The 13,276-nt window shown below is 47.1% G+C and overlaps 2 protein-coding genes across 3 annotated transcripts in view; one reads left to right on the top strand and one right to left on the bottom strand.

Moving 5' to 3' along the window:
• The window catches only part of LOC109775538 (B3 domain-containing protein Os08g0324300-like), a 46,291-nt gene that overhangs the window by 13,755 nt on the left and 19,260 nt on the right, over positions 1-13,276 (bottom strand). The window lies entirely within an intron of this gene.
• On the top strand, positions 9,127-10,710 carry LOC123494099 (protein FAR1-RELATED SEQUENCE 5-like). The gene has a single exon (XM_073499397.1). The coding sequence runs from the start codon at positions 9,127-9,129 to the stop codon at positions 10,708-10,710; it is 1,584 nt and encodes a 527-aa protein (XP_073355498.1).

Here is a 13,276-nt window from a genome sequence, read left to right as displayed (position 1 = left end):
CCGAAGCTCTTCTTGACGTCAGTGACGGAGCGGCGCGCGCCGGATTGGACTGGAACGCCTGCTAGGCTAGGTCTGCTTCCGGTCGCGTACGCAACGTGCAGGTGTGCAATGGGCGATGGGCCTAGACCCCTGCGCGCATAGGATTTAGACCGGCGTGTTGACCTCTCTGTTGAGCCTAGGTGGGGCTGCGACGTGTTGATCTTCCGAGGCCGGGCATGACCCAGAAAAGTGTGTCCGGCCAAATGGGATCGAGCGTGTTGGGTTATGTGGTGCACCCCTGCAGGGAAGTTTATCTATTCGAATAGCCGTGTCCCTCGGTAAAAGGACGACCCGGAGTTGTACCTTGAGCTTATGACAACTAGAACTGGATACTTAATAAAACACACCCTTCCAAGTGCCAGATATAACCCGGTGATCGCTCTCTAACAGGGCGACGAGGAGGGGATCGCCGGGTAGGATTATGCTATGCGATGCTACTTGGTGAACTTACCACCTACTCTCTTCTACATGCTGCAAGATGGAGGTGGCCAGAAGCGTAGTATTCGACAGGATTAGCTATCCCCCTCTTATTCTGGCATTCTGCAGTTCAATCCACTGATATGGCCCTTTACACATATACCCATGCATATGTAGTGTAGCTCCTTGCTTGCGAGTACTTTGGATGAGTACTCACGGTTGCTTTTCTCCCTCTTTTCCCCTTTCTATACCTGGTTGTCGCAACCAGGCGCTGGAGTCCAGGAGCTAGAGATCCCGAGGATGATTCTGCATGGAGTTCGGCTTCGAGGAGTAGTTAGGAGATCCCAGGCAGGAAGCCTTGCCTTTTCGATCGTTGCTACTTTTGTGCTAGCCTTCTTAAGGCAAACTTGTTTAACTTATGTCTGTACTCAGATATTGTTGCTTCCGCTGACTCGTCTATGATCGAGCACTTGTATTAGAGCCCTCGAGGCCCATGGCTTGTATTATGATGCTTGTATGACTTATTTATGTTGTAGAGTTGTGTTGTGATATCTTCCCGTGAGTCCCTGATCTTGATCGTACACATTTGCATGCATGATTAGTGTACGGTCGAATCGGGGGCGTCACAAGTTGGTATCAGAGCCGACTGCCTGTAGGAATCCCCCTTTCCAACTCCTTGGCCGAAGTTGAGTCTAGTCATTGCTAAACTTTTACTGACATGGCTGTGTGGCTTACGGGCCCACGTCGCCATTGGGTGGTATTAGGATCTTTTACTCCTTGTCTATACTCTGGGACTCTGATCTCTCTTTTATTCGGGTTAAGTGAGTTTTGCTAAATCTAACATTAGGATCTCGTTATCACTTTCACCCGAAGAGCCCCTTATTAGTGATGATCGTCTGCTGCACGTGAAGACCCTGAAGATACTCTCCGCTGATAACCCGAGAACTTGTGTTCATCGCTTTTGCAATTCCCTTTCATCGATAAACTCCTGTGGATAACCACGTATACTCGCCATTCATACAATGTTTCCCAGTTGATCTTGTTATTACAAGATACCCCGAAATTCTCTCTGTTGTTCCGAGAATCCTTTGAGCTTACTGCCTTGCTGTTCTTTGTCACCTGAATACCCCTACGGATAATTCTCGCACTTACCGAGTATCCGCTCATCCCCAGTTGATTCAAGTATTTCACAAAAGTGTTCAAAATACCATTCGATCTTCCGAAAATCCTCAGGAGCCTTTTGCTCTTGAATTTCTTGCTTACTTGCATTATGATTAATCTTAAGTCTCGTAATCTTATTGGCATCTCTTGTCATTATCATTTTGAGTCCGTTGATTCAATCTGTTGCGAATGCTCGCAATCCTCAATCAGAGCCTAGAATTCATCCTTCCGGCTCAGACGTCATTTGAAACGTGAGCTGGTTCTCGCCAATCAAATTGTCGTCGATTTTGCCCCTATGTCTATTGAACTTATCCATCCTTGATCAGAGCGTCTGTTTCTGATCCTTCGCTTTGTAAATCATAATTCCTTTGCAATTGAGCTCTAAGTTACTTAGTTGTTTCTATAATCCAAGGTCTTTGCATTGATTCTACCTCTGGTTATGTGCCGATACTCACATCAGATCCTTTATGGACCATCAGAACCTTGTTGGATTTTATCCGACAACGTCCTTCATATTCAATCACTTTGGAAGTTCTTTCCCTGATACATAATGCCTTTAGTAAATTGTATCCTCTCGTTTTGTCACCCATGCTCTACTATCGAGCTTGAGTTATTTACCCTTGAAGCTTGTGGTATATGTTTCCACGATTCCCCGATGGGTTGAACCTATGCCTTTCATAGTATGTGTGAACTCAAAAGTTTTCATGAGTCATACTCTTCTGGTATTTTGCCAGATAAAAATTTTCAACACTGCAACTTCATCAAACGCGAGAAGTGAATGAAAGGGTATGCATTGTAGAAGTGGGAGTCGACATTGAACTTTGTGTTCATGCCCATGGACACGATGTAGATCCTATCATAGAAGCTTCTTGTAATAATAACTATTTCCTTGATATGATATCGTCTAGTATCTGTGTATTGATCCTTTTGCAATCGTGGTTTCGACCATGTTCTCCTTTAAATACCATTCTCGTGCAAGTTTAAGCACTTGTCCTCTGCAGAGCAATACCCCCGTCCAACCTCTACTTTGGTCTGTCATCGAGTATTACCCCCCCGGTATCTCGAGAATGCCAAGGAACTACTTAACTTCTTATGAGTTCTTCATCACCTAATATTCTTGCCGATTCCAATTTTTCCAACGGGTTCTGAGTTGTTAGAACCCCTCAAGGACACCGATAAGTGAATCAATTTCGCACTCCGATTCAATAACTCTAAGTAATTTTTGTTGCTTACGAGTTTAAAATCCTTCAAGTCATTCCTAGCCTGCTCGGCTATGTCATTATCGTGCCGAATTTAACTGTGCTACCTGGACCTTCCCAGCGCACAAATTTCGACAGTGAGCTAATCTTACGTCGATCTTCCTAGTCATATCATTCTTCCTTGAACAACAAGCTTGATTTCAAGTTTGTGTCGTACCCGTGGTTCGAATAACCTTTTGCTTCATCATACCTTTTAGCTTGATGTCATCGTTGATCGATTACATCTTCATGAAATCTCTCGACAAATGTGTCGTGATCATCATCTACATTCTGAGCTCTTCCAAGATATCTATCGAAATTCAGGATGAGAAATACCATCCTTGCCCCTTGATGAATTGTGTTATCATCGACAACATTCTTGCCTCCCCCAACACAAACTTGTTCATATTTTGTGTTGTATCTTGATTTCCCTGCTATCCAACTTATGTTATGTTCTACCGTGGAGTATTACCATCTTTGATGTCAAGAATGTCGTGAGCATTACTCCACCTCTTAAGAATTCTTGGTACAGTGATACTTCTCACCATCACCATTCTTTCTTGGTCCCCGTGTTGTTTCTAAACGAAATACCGACAAATGGTCTGTGATGTGTAAATTCTAAACTTCTAGCAACCCTATTGCTCTAAAGTTATTGGTCTATAGTTTCATTCTACGTCTATGGCTTAATGAATCATCATTCGAACATTGATCGTGCTACCTATCCCATATTTCGGGTGCACATTTCAACCAATGTTTAACTGTGAATCTTTTCCTCGAGCACACATCATTAAGTCATTCGATCTAGCTAATGTTATCTCCTTGTTCACATAGTTGTGGAAATCCATCTTTTGGAAATCTCAATGGATTGTCGCTGAGTCAATCAGTCACCTCCTCACCTCTCCTTGATTTAATGATGAACCCTTGTTTGGAACTCGCTTCCATAGTTCATCTCCCGAGAATCTTACATTGTCATCTCGTCAATTTGTGTTGCACCTTTTCTCCTCAGGCATCCTGAGCCTGAGTTATCCTGACACCAATCAGATCTGAATCTCTGTCAGATATGATGGTTGGAACATATTTCCAAGAGTTATAACATTGGTCTATTTATGACCCGGTAAGGTGATGTCATGCCTAACACACCTGGCCGGAGGACCTATTGTTATAAGTTTTCCTTTTTAGCAAGGTTAGCTATTCTTCCATGAGGAAATTGTAAGACTTACTCTATAAGTTGTTCCTGATGGATCCTTTGTGTATCCATAGCCTGATCTTACCTAATGACCATGTCAATGCTATCTCGAAGCATGTCTGTGGTACTCCGGTCTTCAATAAAAACATTTGAAGCACAATGCTAAATTTTCGTTATCAATTATTAAAACACCGTTGTTTGCGTAATGTCATGAACTTCCACTTCCCTAACCTAAATGGTTCTTTTCTAACCATTGTCCTTGGGAAGGATATACCCCTAAAATATGTGTTTAAACACATTTTCCTTTCCTTTGTTCTGTTTCATCTGATAATCATATTTTCCTTTCCATTGGTTGGTTTAATGTTTCTAGTGATCATTATGATCTAAGCAGTATTAATTCCCTGCTTGTGCAAACACCTCGGTGTACAACTCTGTCAGTAAGACCCTGTTACTATTGTTGGTGACATTCCGGTAACCACCGATGGACGAGAACTTTGCCTATTGGTCCGCCTCGTTTCAACGAGCAGGAAAATGGTTCTCTTCGTCCCTCGCCCTTGGTACCGACGATGTTGCTGACATATAACTGACAGGCTACCCTCTGACATGCCTTGCTATCATGATCGTGCAAGATGTCACCGCCCTTCCTACTTTAACCACATGGCGGGCCCATAACCCACAGTTCCACAGGATCAAAACCTGACTCTCCTGTGCACCCCCTGTTCCCAAATTTATTCATCGCGCGTGGCCTCGTATGTAATTCACGGACCATCGTCCTACTGATCTATACTGGCATCAGACATAATACTTATTCCGATTGCTTTGAACCCCTTTCACACTTTGTTTCAGGCTTCGAACGATTGCCTACCCGTTTGAAACTTCTCATGGTACTTTCTTACTTGCTCTCGGCTTTTTCTTAAGATTTAGTTCAAGAGTTACTTTCCGCCACCTTCCCCGATGATATTGACCAGATAGTCAACCTTGCAGAGGTCCATTCTTCCGCTATGCCCCCTTATTCTTTCTTAAGTACGACGGAGATCCCGAAGAAAGGACGACAACTTCATCATGATGACCTGAAGGAGAGAAATGAAGACATCAATGTATTGGACCGGCCTCTTCGAGAAGAGCAAGCCAGGATGAGAAGACTCATTAGAATTTCGCAACCAAATTCCATCCCCCTTACTCCACCTCTTAAATCTCGGGACGAGATTTCTTGTAGTGGAGGAGAATTGTGACGCCCGGATAATTAGGCTACAGTAATCACACGTTAATGATGCCACGTCACCACGGTTACTGTTGTTAATCTCGCATTAGTTCACAACCGATTCAAATTCAAATTTGAATTCAAGTCAAACAATAAAAGTTTCCAAACATTAAAACTAAAATGCTCTAAACGTGTCAAATAATTCATGAGTAATAATGGTGTAGAAACCACATACATGAAACATGATTAAATGCTCAAAAGTAATTAACATGGTGGCTAAAACAATTAAATAAATGACTTTTGTATTTTATAAAATCCTAAACTGTTTTATTTGGAAGCCAAGCTTTTTATGGCAGAGGCTTAATTTATAACACCAATTTAGGCGCTAATTATTTATCTTAATAGTGTTTAAATAAATTGGAAGTTAAAAGAAAACAGAAAAAAATACAAAAGAGAAAACAAACAGAAAAAAGAATGAAGAAAACCCCCTGGACCGTGGCCCAACTGGGCCAACCCACCAGGCCCAGCCGGCCAGCCCACCCACTCCCTTAACCCCCCTGGACCCCGAAACCCACTCACCCACCGACACTCCCCCCCCCCCGAAAATATCTCCCCCTCTCCCCCGATTGGATCGGGATCGAGAGGAGGAGACCGCCGACGCCGCCGCCCGGATCGCCCGACGCCGCCTCGCCCTCGCCGGCCTGCCACCTCCTCCTCCCCACCGGTCTGCCTCCCCCGTCGCCGGTCGTCTCCGTCCTCCTCCTCGCCCCCGTTGCCCTGGACCCTACTCCCCGCCGTGAGCCGCTGCCTTTTCTCTCCTCCTCTCCCCCAGTCCCCGTACGCACGCGCGCGCGCATGCTCTGCCGTGGCCGCGCCCTCTCCCCCGCTGCTCCCTCGTCCCGCAGCTCCACGCCAGCACGCGCGCCCACGCCCGTCCCGCACTCGCGCCCCTGCCACCGCGCCCCTGCCCCGCAGCGCCCTCGCGTGTGCACGCCGCCCGCCTCACCTTGCTCGCCTCCTCCGTGCCCGCTCTCCGTCGGCCCCGTGCTCGTCGTCCTCACCGGCCCAGCGAGCACACCCCACTGCTCGCCGCCTGCCTCGCCCCACCTCGCCGGCACAAATGGCCACCCCACGCCACGGCCTCCTCCCCGCTGCTCCCCGCGGTCCCGGCGAGCACGCCCGCGCCCGAGGGCTGCCGCCTCCGCCCCGCAGCTTCTTCACCGCCTCGACCACCGCGGCCCCCCTCGCCCGCCACCGCAGTCGTCCCTCCGCCGCCCCCCTTGGCCTGGCCGCCGCCGCCGGCGTGCGCCGCGCGCGCCCAGCGCCCTCGGGCATGCGCCCCTCGGGGTGCGCCCGCGCCCCCCTTGCACACGGCGCCCGTCGCCCGCTGCGCCCGCTCGGGCGCACACCCGCACCCGAGCGCCCGAACCCGATAGGCCCCTATGGGCCTATGACATATGGGCCCCGCCCACAAAACGTGTTTTAGAAAAAAAAATAAAAAAATAAAAAATGAAAAAAAAATTAATAATTAAAATAAAATAAAAATAAATAAATAAATATAATATCATTAATTAATTAAGATAATTAATTTACTTAATAATCCTGTTAATTAATCTAATTAAGCCTAATTAATTAATCTAATCACTTAAATTAAAATTAACTAATCATGTTTAGTTAACTAAGTCAATGACCAGTGGAACCCACACGTCAGCGACCCAGTCAACACTTCTGTTGACTGCTGACGTCATGATGACGTCAGCAAACACTGCTAAAATTAATTTAAATCTTTTAAAATTCATATAAAATAAACCGTAGCTCGGATGAAAATACTTTCTACATTAAAGTTGCTCAGAACGACGAGACGAATCCGGATACGCAGCCCGTTTGGCCGCCACACATCCCTAACGTATCGAACTCGCAACTTTCCCCCTCCGTTTCATCTGTCCGAAAATGCGTAACATCGGGAATACTTTCCCGGATGTCCCCCCCCCCTTCGCCAGTACCACCTACTGCCGCGTTAGGACACACCTAGCACCGCTCATTGTCATGTCATGCATCGTCATGCTTATGTTTGCAATTGTATTTACTGTTTCTTCCCCCTCTTCTCTCCGGTGAACTATGAGACCGACGCTGCTGCTGCCCAGTTCGACTACGGAGTTGACGACCCCTCCTACTTGCCAGAGCAACCAGGCAAGCCCCCCCCCCTTGATCACCAGATATCGCCTACTCTACTCTCTACTGCTTGCATTAGAGTAGTGTAGCATGTTACTGCTTTCGGTTAATCCTATTCTGTTGCATAGCCTGTCACTGTTGCTACAGTTGTTACCCTTACCTGCTATCCTACTGCTTAGTATAGGATGCTAGTGTTCCATCAGTGGCCCTACACTCTTGTCCGTCTGCCATGCTATACTACTGGGCCGTGATCACTTCGGGAGGTGATCAAGGGTATATACTATATACTTTATATACATGACACATGTGGTGACTGAAGTCGGGTCGACTCGTTGAGTACCCGCAAGTGATTCTGATGAGGGGGCTGAATGGACAGGTGGCTCCATCCCGGTAGAGGTGGGCCTGGGTTCCTGACGGCCCCCGACTGTTACTTTATGGCGGAGCGACAGGGCAGGTTGAGACCACCTATGAGAGAGGTGGGCCTGGCCTTGGTCGGCGTTCGTGGATACTTAACACGCTTAACGAGATCTTGGTATTTGATCTGAGTCTGGCCATTTGGTCTATACGCACTAACCAACTACGCGGGAACAGTTATGGGCAGTCGACGTCGTGGTATCAGCCGAAGCTCTTCTTGACGTCAGCGATGGAGCGGCGCGCGCCGGATTGGACTGGAACGCCTGCTAGGCTAGGTCTGCTTCCGGCCGCGTACGCAACGTGCAGGTGTGCAATGGGCGATGGGCCCAGACCCCTGCGCGCATAGGATTTAGACCGGCGTGTTGACCTCTCTGTTGAGCCTAGGTGGGGCTGCGACGTGTTGATCTTCCGAGGCCGGGCATGACCCAGAAAAGTGTGTCCGGCCAAATGGGATCGAGCGTGTTGGGTTATGTGGTGCACCCCTGCAGGGAAGTTTATCTATTCGAATAGCCGTGTCCCTCGGTAAAAGGACGACCCGGAGTTGTACCTTGACCTTATGACAACTAGAACTGGATACTTAATGAAACACACCCTTCCAAGTGCCAGATATAACCCGGTGATCGCTCTCTAACAGGGCGACGAGGAGGGGATCGCCGGGTAGGATTATGCTATGCGATGCTACTTGGTGAACTTACCACCTACTCTCTTCTACATGCTGCAAGATGGAGGTGGCCAGAAGCGTAGACTTCGACAGGATTATCTATCCCCCTCTTATTCTGGCATTCTGCAGTTTAGTCCACTGATATGGCCCTTTACACATATACCCATGCATATGCAGTGTAGCTCCTTGCTTGCGAGTACTTTGGATGAGTACTCACGGTTGCTTTTCTCCCTCTTTTCCCCTTTCTATACCTGGTTGTCGCAACCAGGCGCTGGAGTCCAGGAGCTAGAGATCCCGAGGATGATTCTGCATGGAGTTCGGCTTTGAGGAGTAGTTAGGAGGTCCCAGGCAGGAGGCCTTGCCTTTTCGATCATTGCTACTTTTGTGCTAGCCTTCTTAAGGCAAACTTGTTTAACTTATGTCTGTACTCAGATATTGTTGCTTCCGCTGACTCGTCTATGATCGAGCACTTGTATTCGAGCCCTCGAGGCCCCTGGCTTGTATTATGATGCTTGTATGACTTATTTATGTTGTAGAGTTGTGTTGTGATATCTTCCCGTGAGTCCCTGATCTTGATCGTACACATTTGCATGCATGATTAGTGTACGGTCGAATCGGGGGCGTCACAATAGGCATCATGGCCAGTAGGAAACAGAGGGATCCTAGCTTCTTTTTCGAGTACAAGCTAGATAAGGAAGGACATTTGAATAGGATGTTCTGGTGCGACTCCCAGTCTCGTCATGACTATGAGGACTTCGGCGACGTGCTTGTATTTAACAGCACATACAAGATGAACCGCTATGGTATGCCATTCATACCTTTTGTTGGTCTTAACAATCACCGGAAGACCACTGTTTTTGGTTGTGCCATAGTTTTGGACGAGACCGAGGAGACATACGTGTGGCTTCTGCAGACTTTTTTGAGGTCCATGTGTCAAAAGATGCCTAAGAGTGTTATCACAGACGCCGACGCTGCGATGATCAAGGCAATTCGCGAAGTCTTGCCAGACATGTGGCACCGTATATGCACGTGGCACATAGAGAAAAATATGAAGATTCACCTCAGTCACAAGTCCTTGAAGGAGTTCCGAACTCTTCTGTACTACAGCACGTCCATGGCCACGTTTGAGGAGAGATGGCACGCATTTTCCAAAAGATGGCAGACGGAAAAAACTGTAACATGGTTGAGGCGGATGTATAAGAAGAGGAGACTGTGGGCCGCGGCTTATCTAACAGAGGGGTTTTGGCTTGGCATGAAAAGCAACCAGCGGAGTGAAAGCCTGAACTCGTGCCTTCACCTCCACCTAGACGGTGAAATGACCCTGGTGGATATGATTTTGCACTATGAGAACGCCGTTGTGCGTATCCGTGAAAACGAGGCGCGAGATGACTGCACGGCCTCACAAAGTTTACCGGTGCCAGTTACTAGCTCGAGGGAACTTGAGATAGCTGCTTCTCACGTCTTCACTCCAGCAAACTTCTATATGTTGCAAGATGATTTTAGAAAAATTGACGGCATGGAGATTGTAGAAATTAAGCTGGGAGACGGATCACAGCAGTACATCGTGGCCTGGAAGAATAACCGGAAGCGCCGTTTTTGGGTGGAGTATACACCAGTAAATTCCGCAGAAACTATAAGGTGCAGCTGCAGAAGAATGATTCGAAAGGGTCTACCTTGCAAGCACATATTCCATGTACTGAAGCACTTGAACATATCTGAAATACCGAAGTGTTTAGTTCTTGTTCGGTTCACGAAAGAAGCAAGGTTGGGACTGCCCGCGATGCGCACAAGCGATCTGTTGGGATTTGGTTGGACTGGGGCCGGGGAAAGAATGAAATATAGCCAGGTCAGTCTGTTAGCGTCTGAAGCTATGCATGCGGCATGCAAACACCCTGCTTTGTGGGATCAGTTACAGGAGAGTTTGAAGGCTGTGATAGCTAAGAGTCATGAGTATGATCTGCTACAGGAAAATTTGTTGAAGCAAACAAATGACATCAGTAAGTGTGCAGTTGAATATGTGGACGATGGTGAAGGCAACATGATTGAGGTTAAAGATCCTATGAAAGTGTCAAGCAAAGGTGCAACAAAGGTAGATGAGAGCCGCCCTGTCTCGAAAAATGGTAGACCACTCTCTTTTGATGAGTTGAAAACCCGGTGCGGCGCTTGCAAATTGGTAGGACACACTAGACGTAGCAAGAAATGCAAACTAAATCAGAAGTAAGTGTTTGTATGCATTGTGGATTATTAAATTTTGTATCATTCATTAACTTAGCTTGTCTTTTATCATGTGCAGAAAAGTGGAGAAGGAACAAGAGTAGAACACTTGCTTCAATTATTTACTGTGTTAATCGGCTGGCTCATACTTTGGCTATGGTAGCTGTAGGCGATTGTGTTTCTTTGGTTTGGAGGCTTTCGCCCCCTGATTGTATCCTTAGTGTATTAGCAGACGAGATCCCAGTCTTTGTTTAAATAAAGTAAGATGTTCTCCTCTAAACAAAAGTCAAAAAAATCCTTTACTGTGTTATGACCGGGGCGGGAGGTAGAAAGAATATTGTACATTTCCCCTACCCACGTCCTAAATGCCATTAAATAAGTAACTGTGCCACTCTCCTCCCCACAACACACTCACCCACCTCCCACGGGCGCCGGTTCGAACTCCCCTCTTATCCCCACCTACAGTAGATCGAGAAAACCCTCACCGGTGACCGCTGCAGCCGCCTCCATGGAGAGAAGTCTCGGCTGGCAGAGAGCGATGATGGACCTCGCCGGCGATGACGAGGGGTGGCGCGCGCAGTTGACGGAGGTGTGCGGCTGGTTCCCCAGCACGGAGATGTTGGTCAACCACGCGTGTGGCCTCTTCAAAGTCCTCACCGACACCGAGAGGAAGCGCGCCTTCCCCTATGGCCGCGGCGTCCCGCCGGCTGTCCTCCTCATGTGGGCAATGCAAGAGGCCATGCTGAGCGACTCCCCTGTTCAACGCGCAAGGTGGTGGATGTACCACTCCACCACCATGACGCTGCGGCCAGATTCAGCACGCGTCGCGTCGAGGGCGGAGCGCGTCGACGTCGAGCTCGCTCTCCCTGCGCCCGTCAGCCCGGACTACCAGGTCCGCCACGTGCTGAAGCCAGTGCTGCCATTGGGCTCTGACGTCATGGAGGACGACGTGGAGGAGGTACTGGTCATCCCTGATGACCATGAGGAGGGCGATGAGAACGCTGTGCAGATGGTAGCGCCGGTCGCCGTCGAGGGTGGCAAGACAATGCCCATCGACGTCGAGCTCCTTCCCCTCCTCCCTGACATAGTGAAGGTGGAAGAAGAGGAGTGGCTCAGGATCAGGTGGCTCAGGATCAGGTGGCGCAGCTGTCGAACAGAACGGCGGTCAAGAAGAAGGCTTCTCCGTGTGTGGTGCGCCGCTCACGCCGCCTCAAATTTCTGAAGAAGTGAAGATGGGCACAGTTGCTGAAGGAGGAGGAAGCTGCTGGTTATCTTAAGTTAGGTATGCTGTTATATGTTTCAGCATATAAGTTAACATTGTTTTGGGTTTGATGTTGGTTAGGTATGCTTTTATATGTAAGCATATAAGTTATGCAATCGGTACGGTTTGATCGGGTTCTTTGTGGCTGAAGAACTGAATATCTACTGCTCACCCTAAGTGTCAAGTTCAGTTAAATTTCTGAATATTGAATATGTATTGTTGCTTTGATTCAGTGTTGCATCAAAGGAGGAGGAAGCTGCTAGATGTTGCTCCTATGTTGCAACAAGACAATGAACTCGGCTGCTGCATAAATCAGTAGTGTTGCTAGGTGATGTGCCCATGTGCATCACATACCAAATATAGAACATGCCAAAAGTGCATTGTCTGCCAAATATAGAACATGCCAAAAGTGCATTGTCTGCCAAATATAGAACATGCCAAAAGTGCATTGTCTACCAATCATGATGGCCCCATGTTATTTATGCTGCAATCTCTGTTACACTTTTCCCATAAACTGAATAGCAAATAATTCAGCAGCATTTCATCATGTCAATTACAATGATGTCAATAACTTTATGAACAATCTACTTGCTAACTATGACAGCAATCATAATGGCAAGCAGGCCAAGATACAGAAGACCTCCAAATCCTAAAATCCTATCCCTATAGAGCAATATTTCCTTGTGCATCTTAACCATTGCCCTCTTTTCTTTCTCATTCCTTTTAATTTCAGCTTCATATTCTGTAATCTTAGTCTCCAGTTTCTTGTTCTTCATGGCAAGATACTTAATGCCTGACTTTGCTTTGCTATCCCACTCCCCATCAACCCATTCAACATACTCAGAAGTGATATCATCCTAAATAAATCATGAGCAATTCAAGTCATTTTATAACTGAACTTGTCACTGCAAGCGTTAAACACTAAACTTTTTTGCAGCTTGACCGCAATAGCAGTACTAGTTTGAAGATCATGCTCAGTAGACTAACCTCAAACACACATCCCCCGAGTGCGCTGCGAAAATTGTCTGCATCTATGCAGACACTGCCACCAGGAGTTTCCTGATGACCACATAGATGAAGCTTGTCATGGCCACAGGTGATGAATTGTGGGCGATAATGCTGGGATGTAAAGAACAACAGTAAAGAACTTACCTTTTTGCCACCAAAGTGTAGCACTGAAGAAACCCTTGTTGGAAATATGCCCTAGAGGCAATAATAAATGGTTATTATTATATTTCTTTGTTCATGGTAATTGTCTATTATTCATGCTATAATTGTATTGTCCGGAAATCGTAATACATGTGTGAATACA

Source organism: Aegilops tauschii, chromosome 5 (assembly GCF_002575655.3).
Source record: "Aegilops tauschii subsp. strangulata cultivar AL8/78 chromosome 5, Aet v6.0, whole genome shotgun sequence".
In the NCBI taxonomy this organism is placed as follows: domain Eukaryota; kingdom Viridiplantae; phylum Streptophyta; class Magnoliopsida; order Poales; family Poaceae; genus Aegilops; species Aegilops tauschii.
The sequence above is the reverse complement of the archived record's forward strand: the minus strand, read 5'-3'. Positions and strand labels throughout refer to the sequence as shown.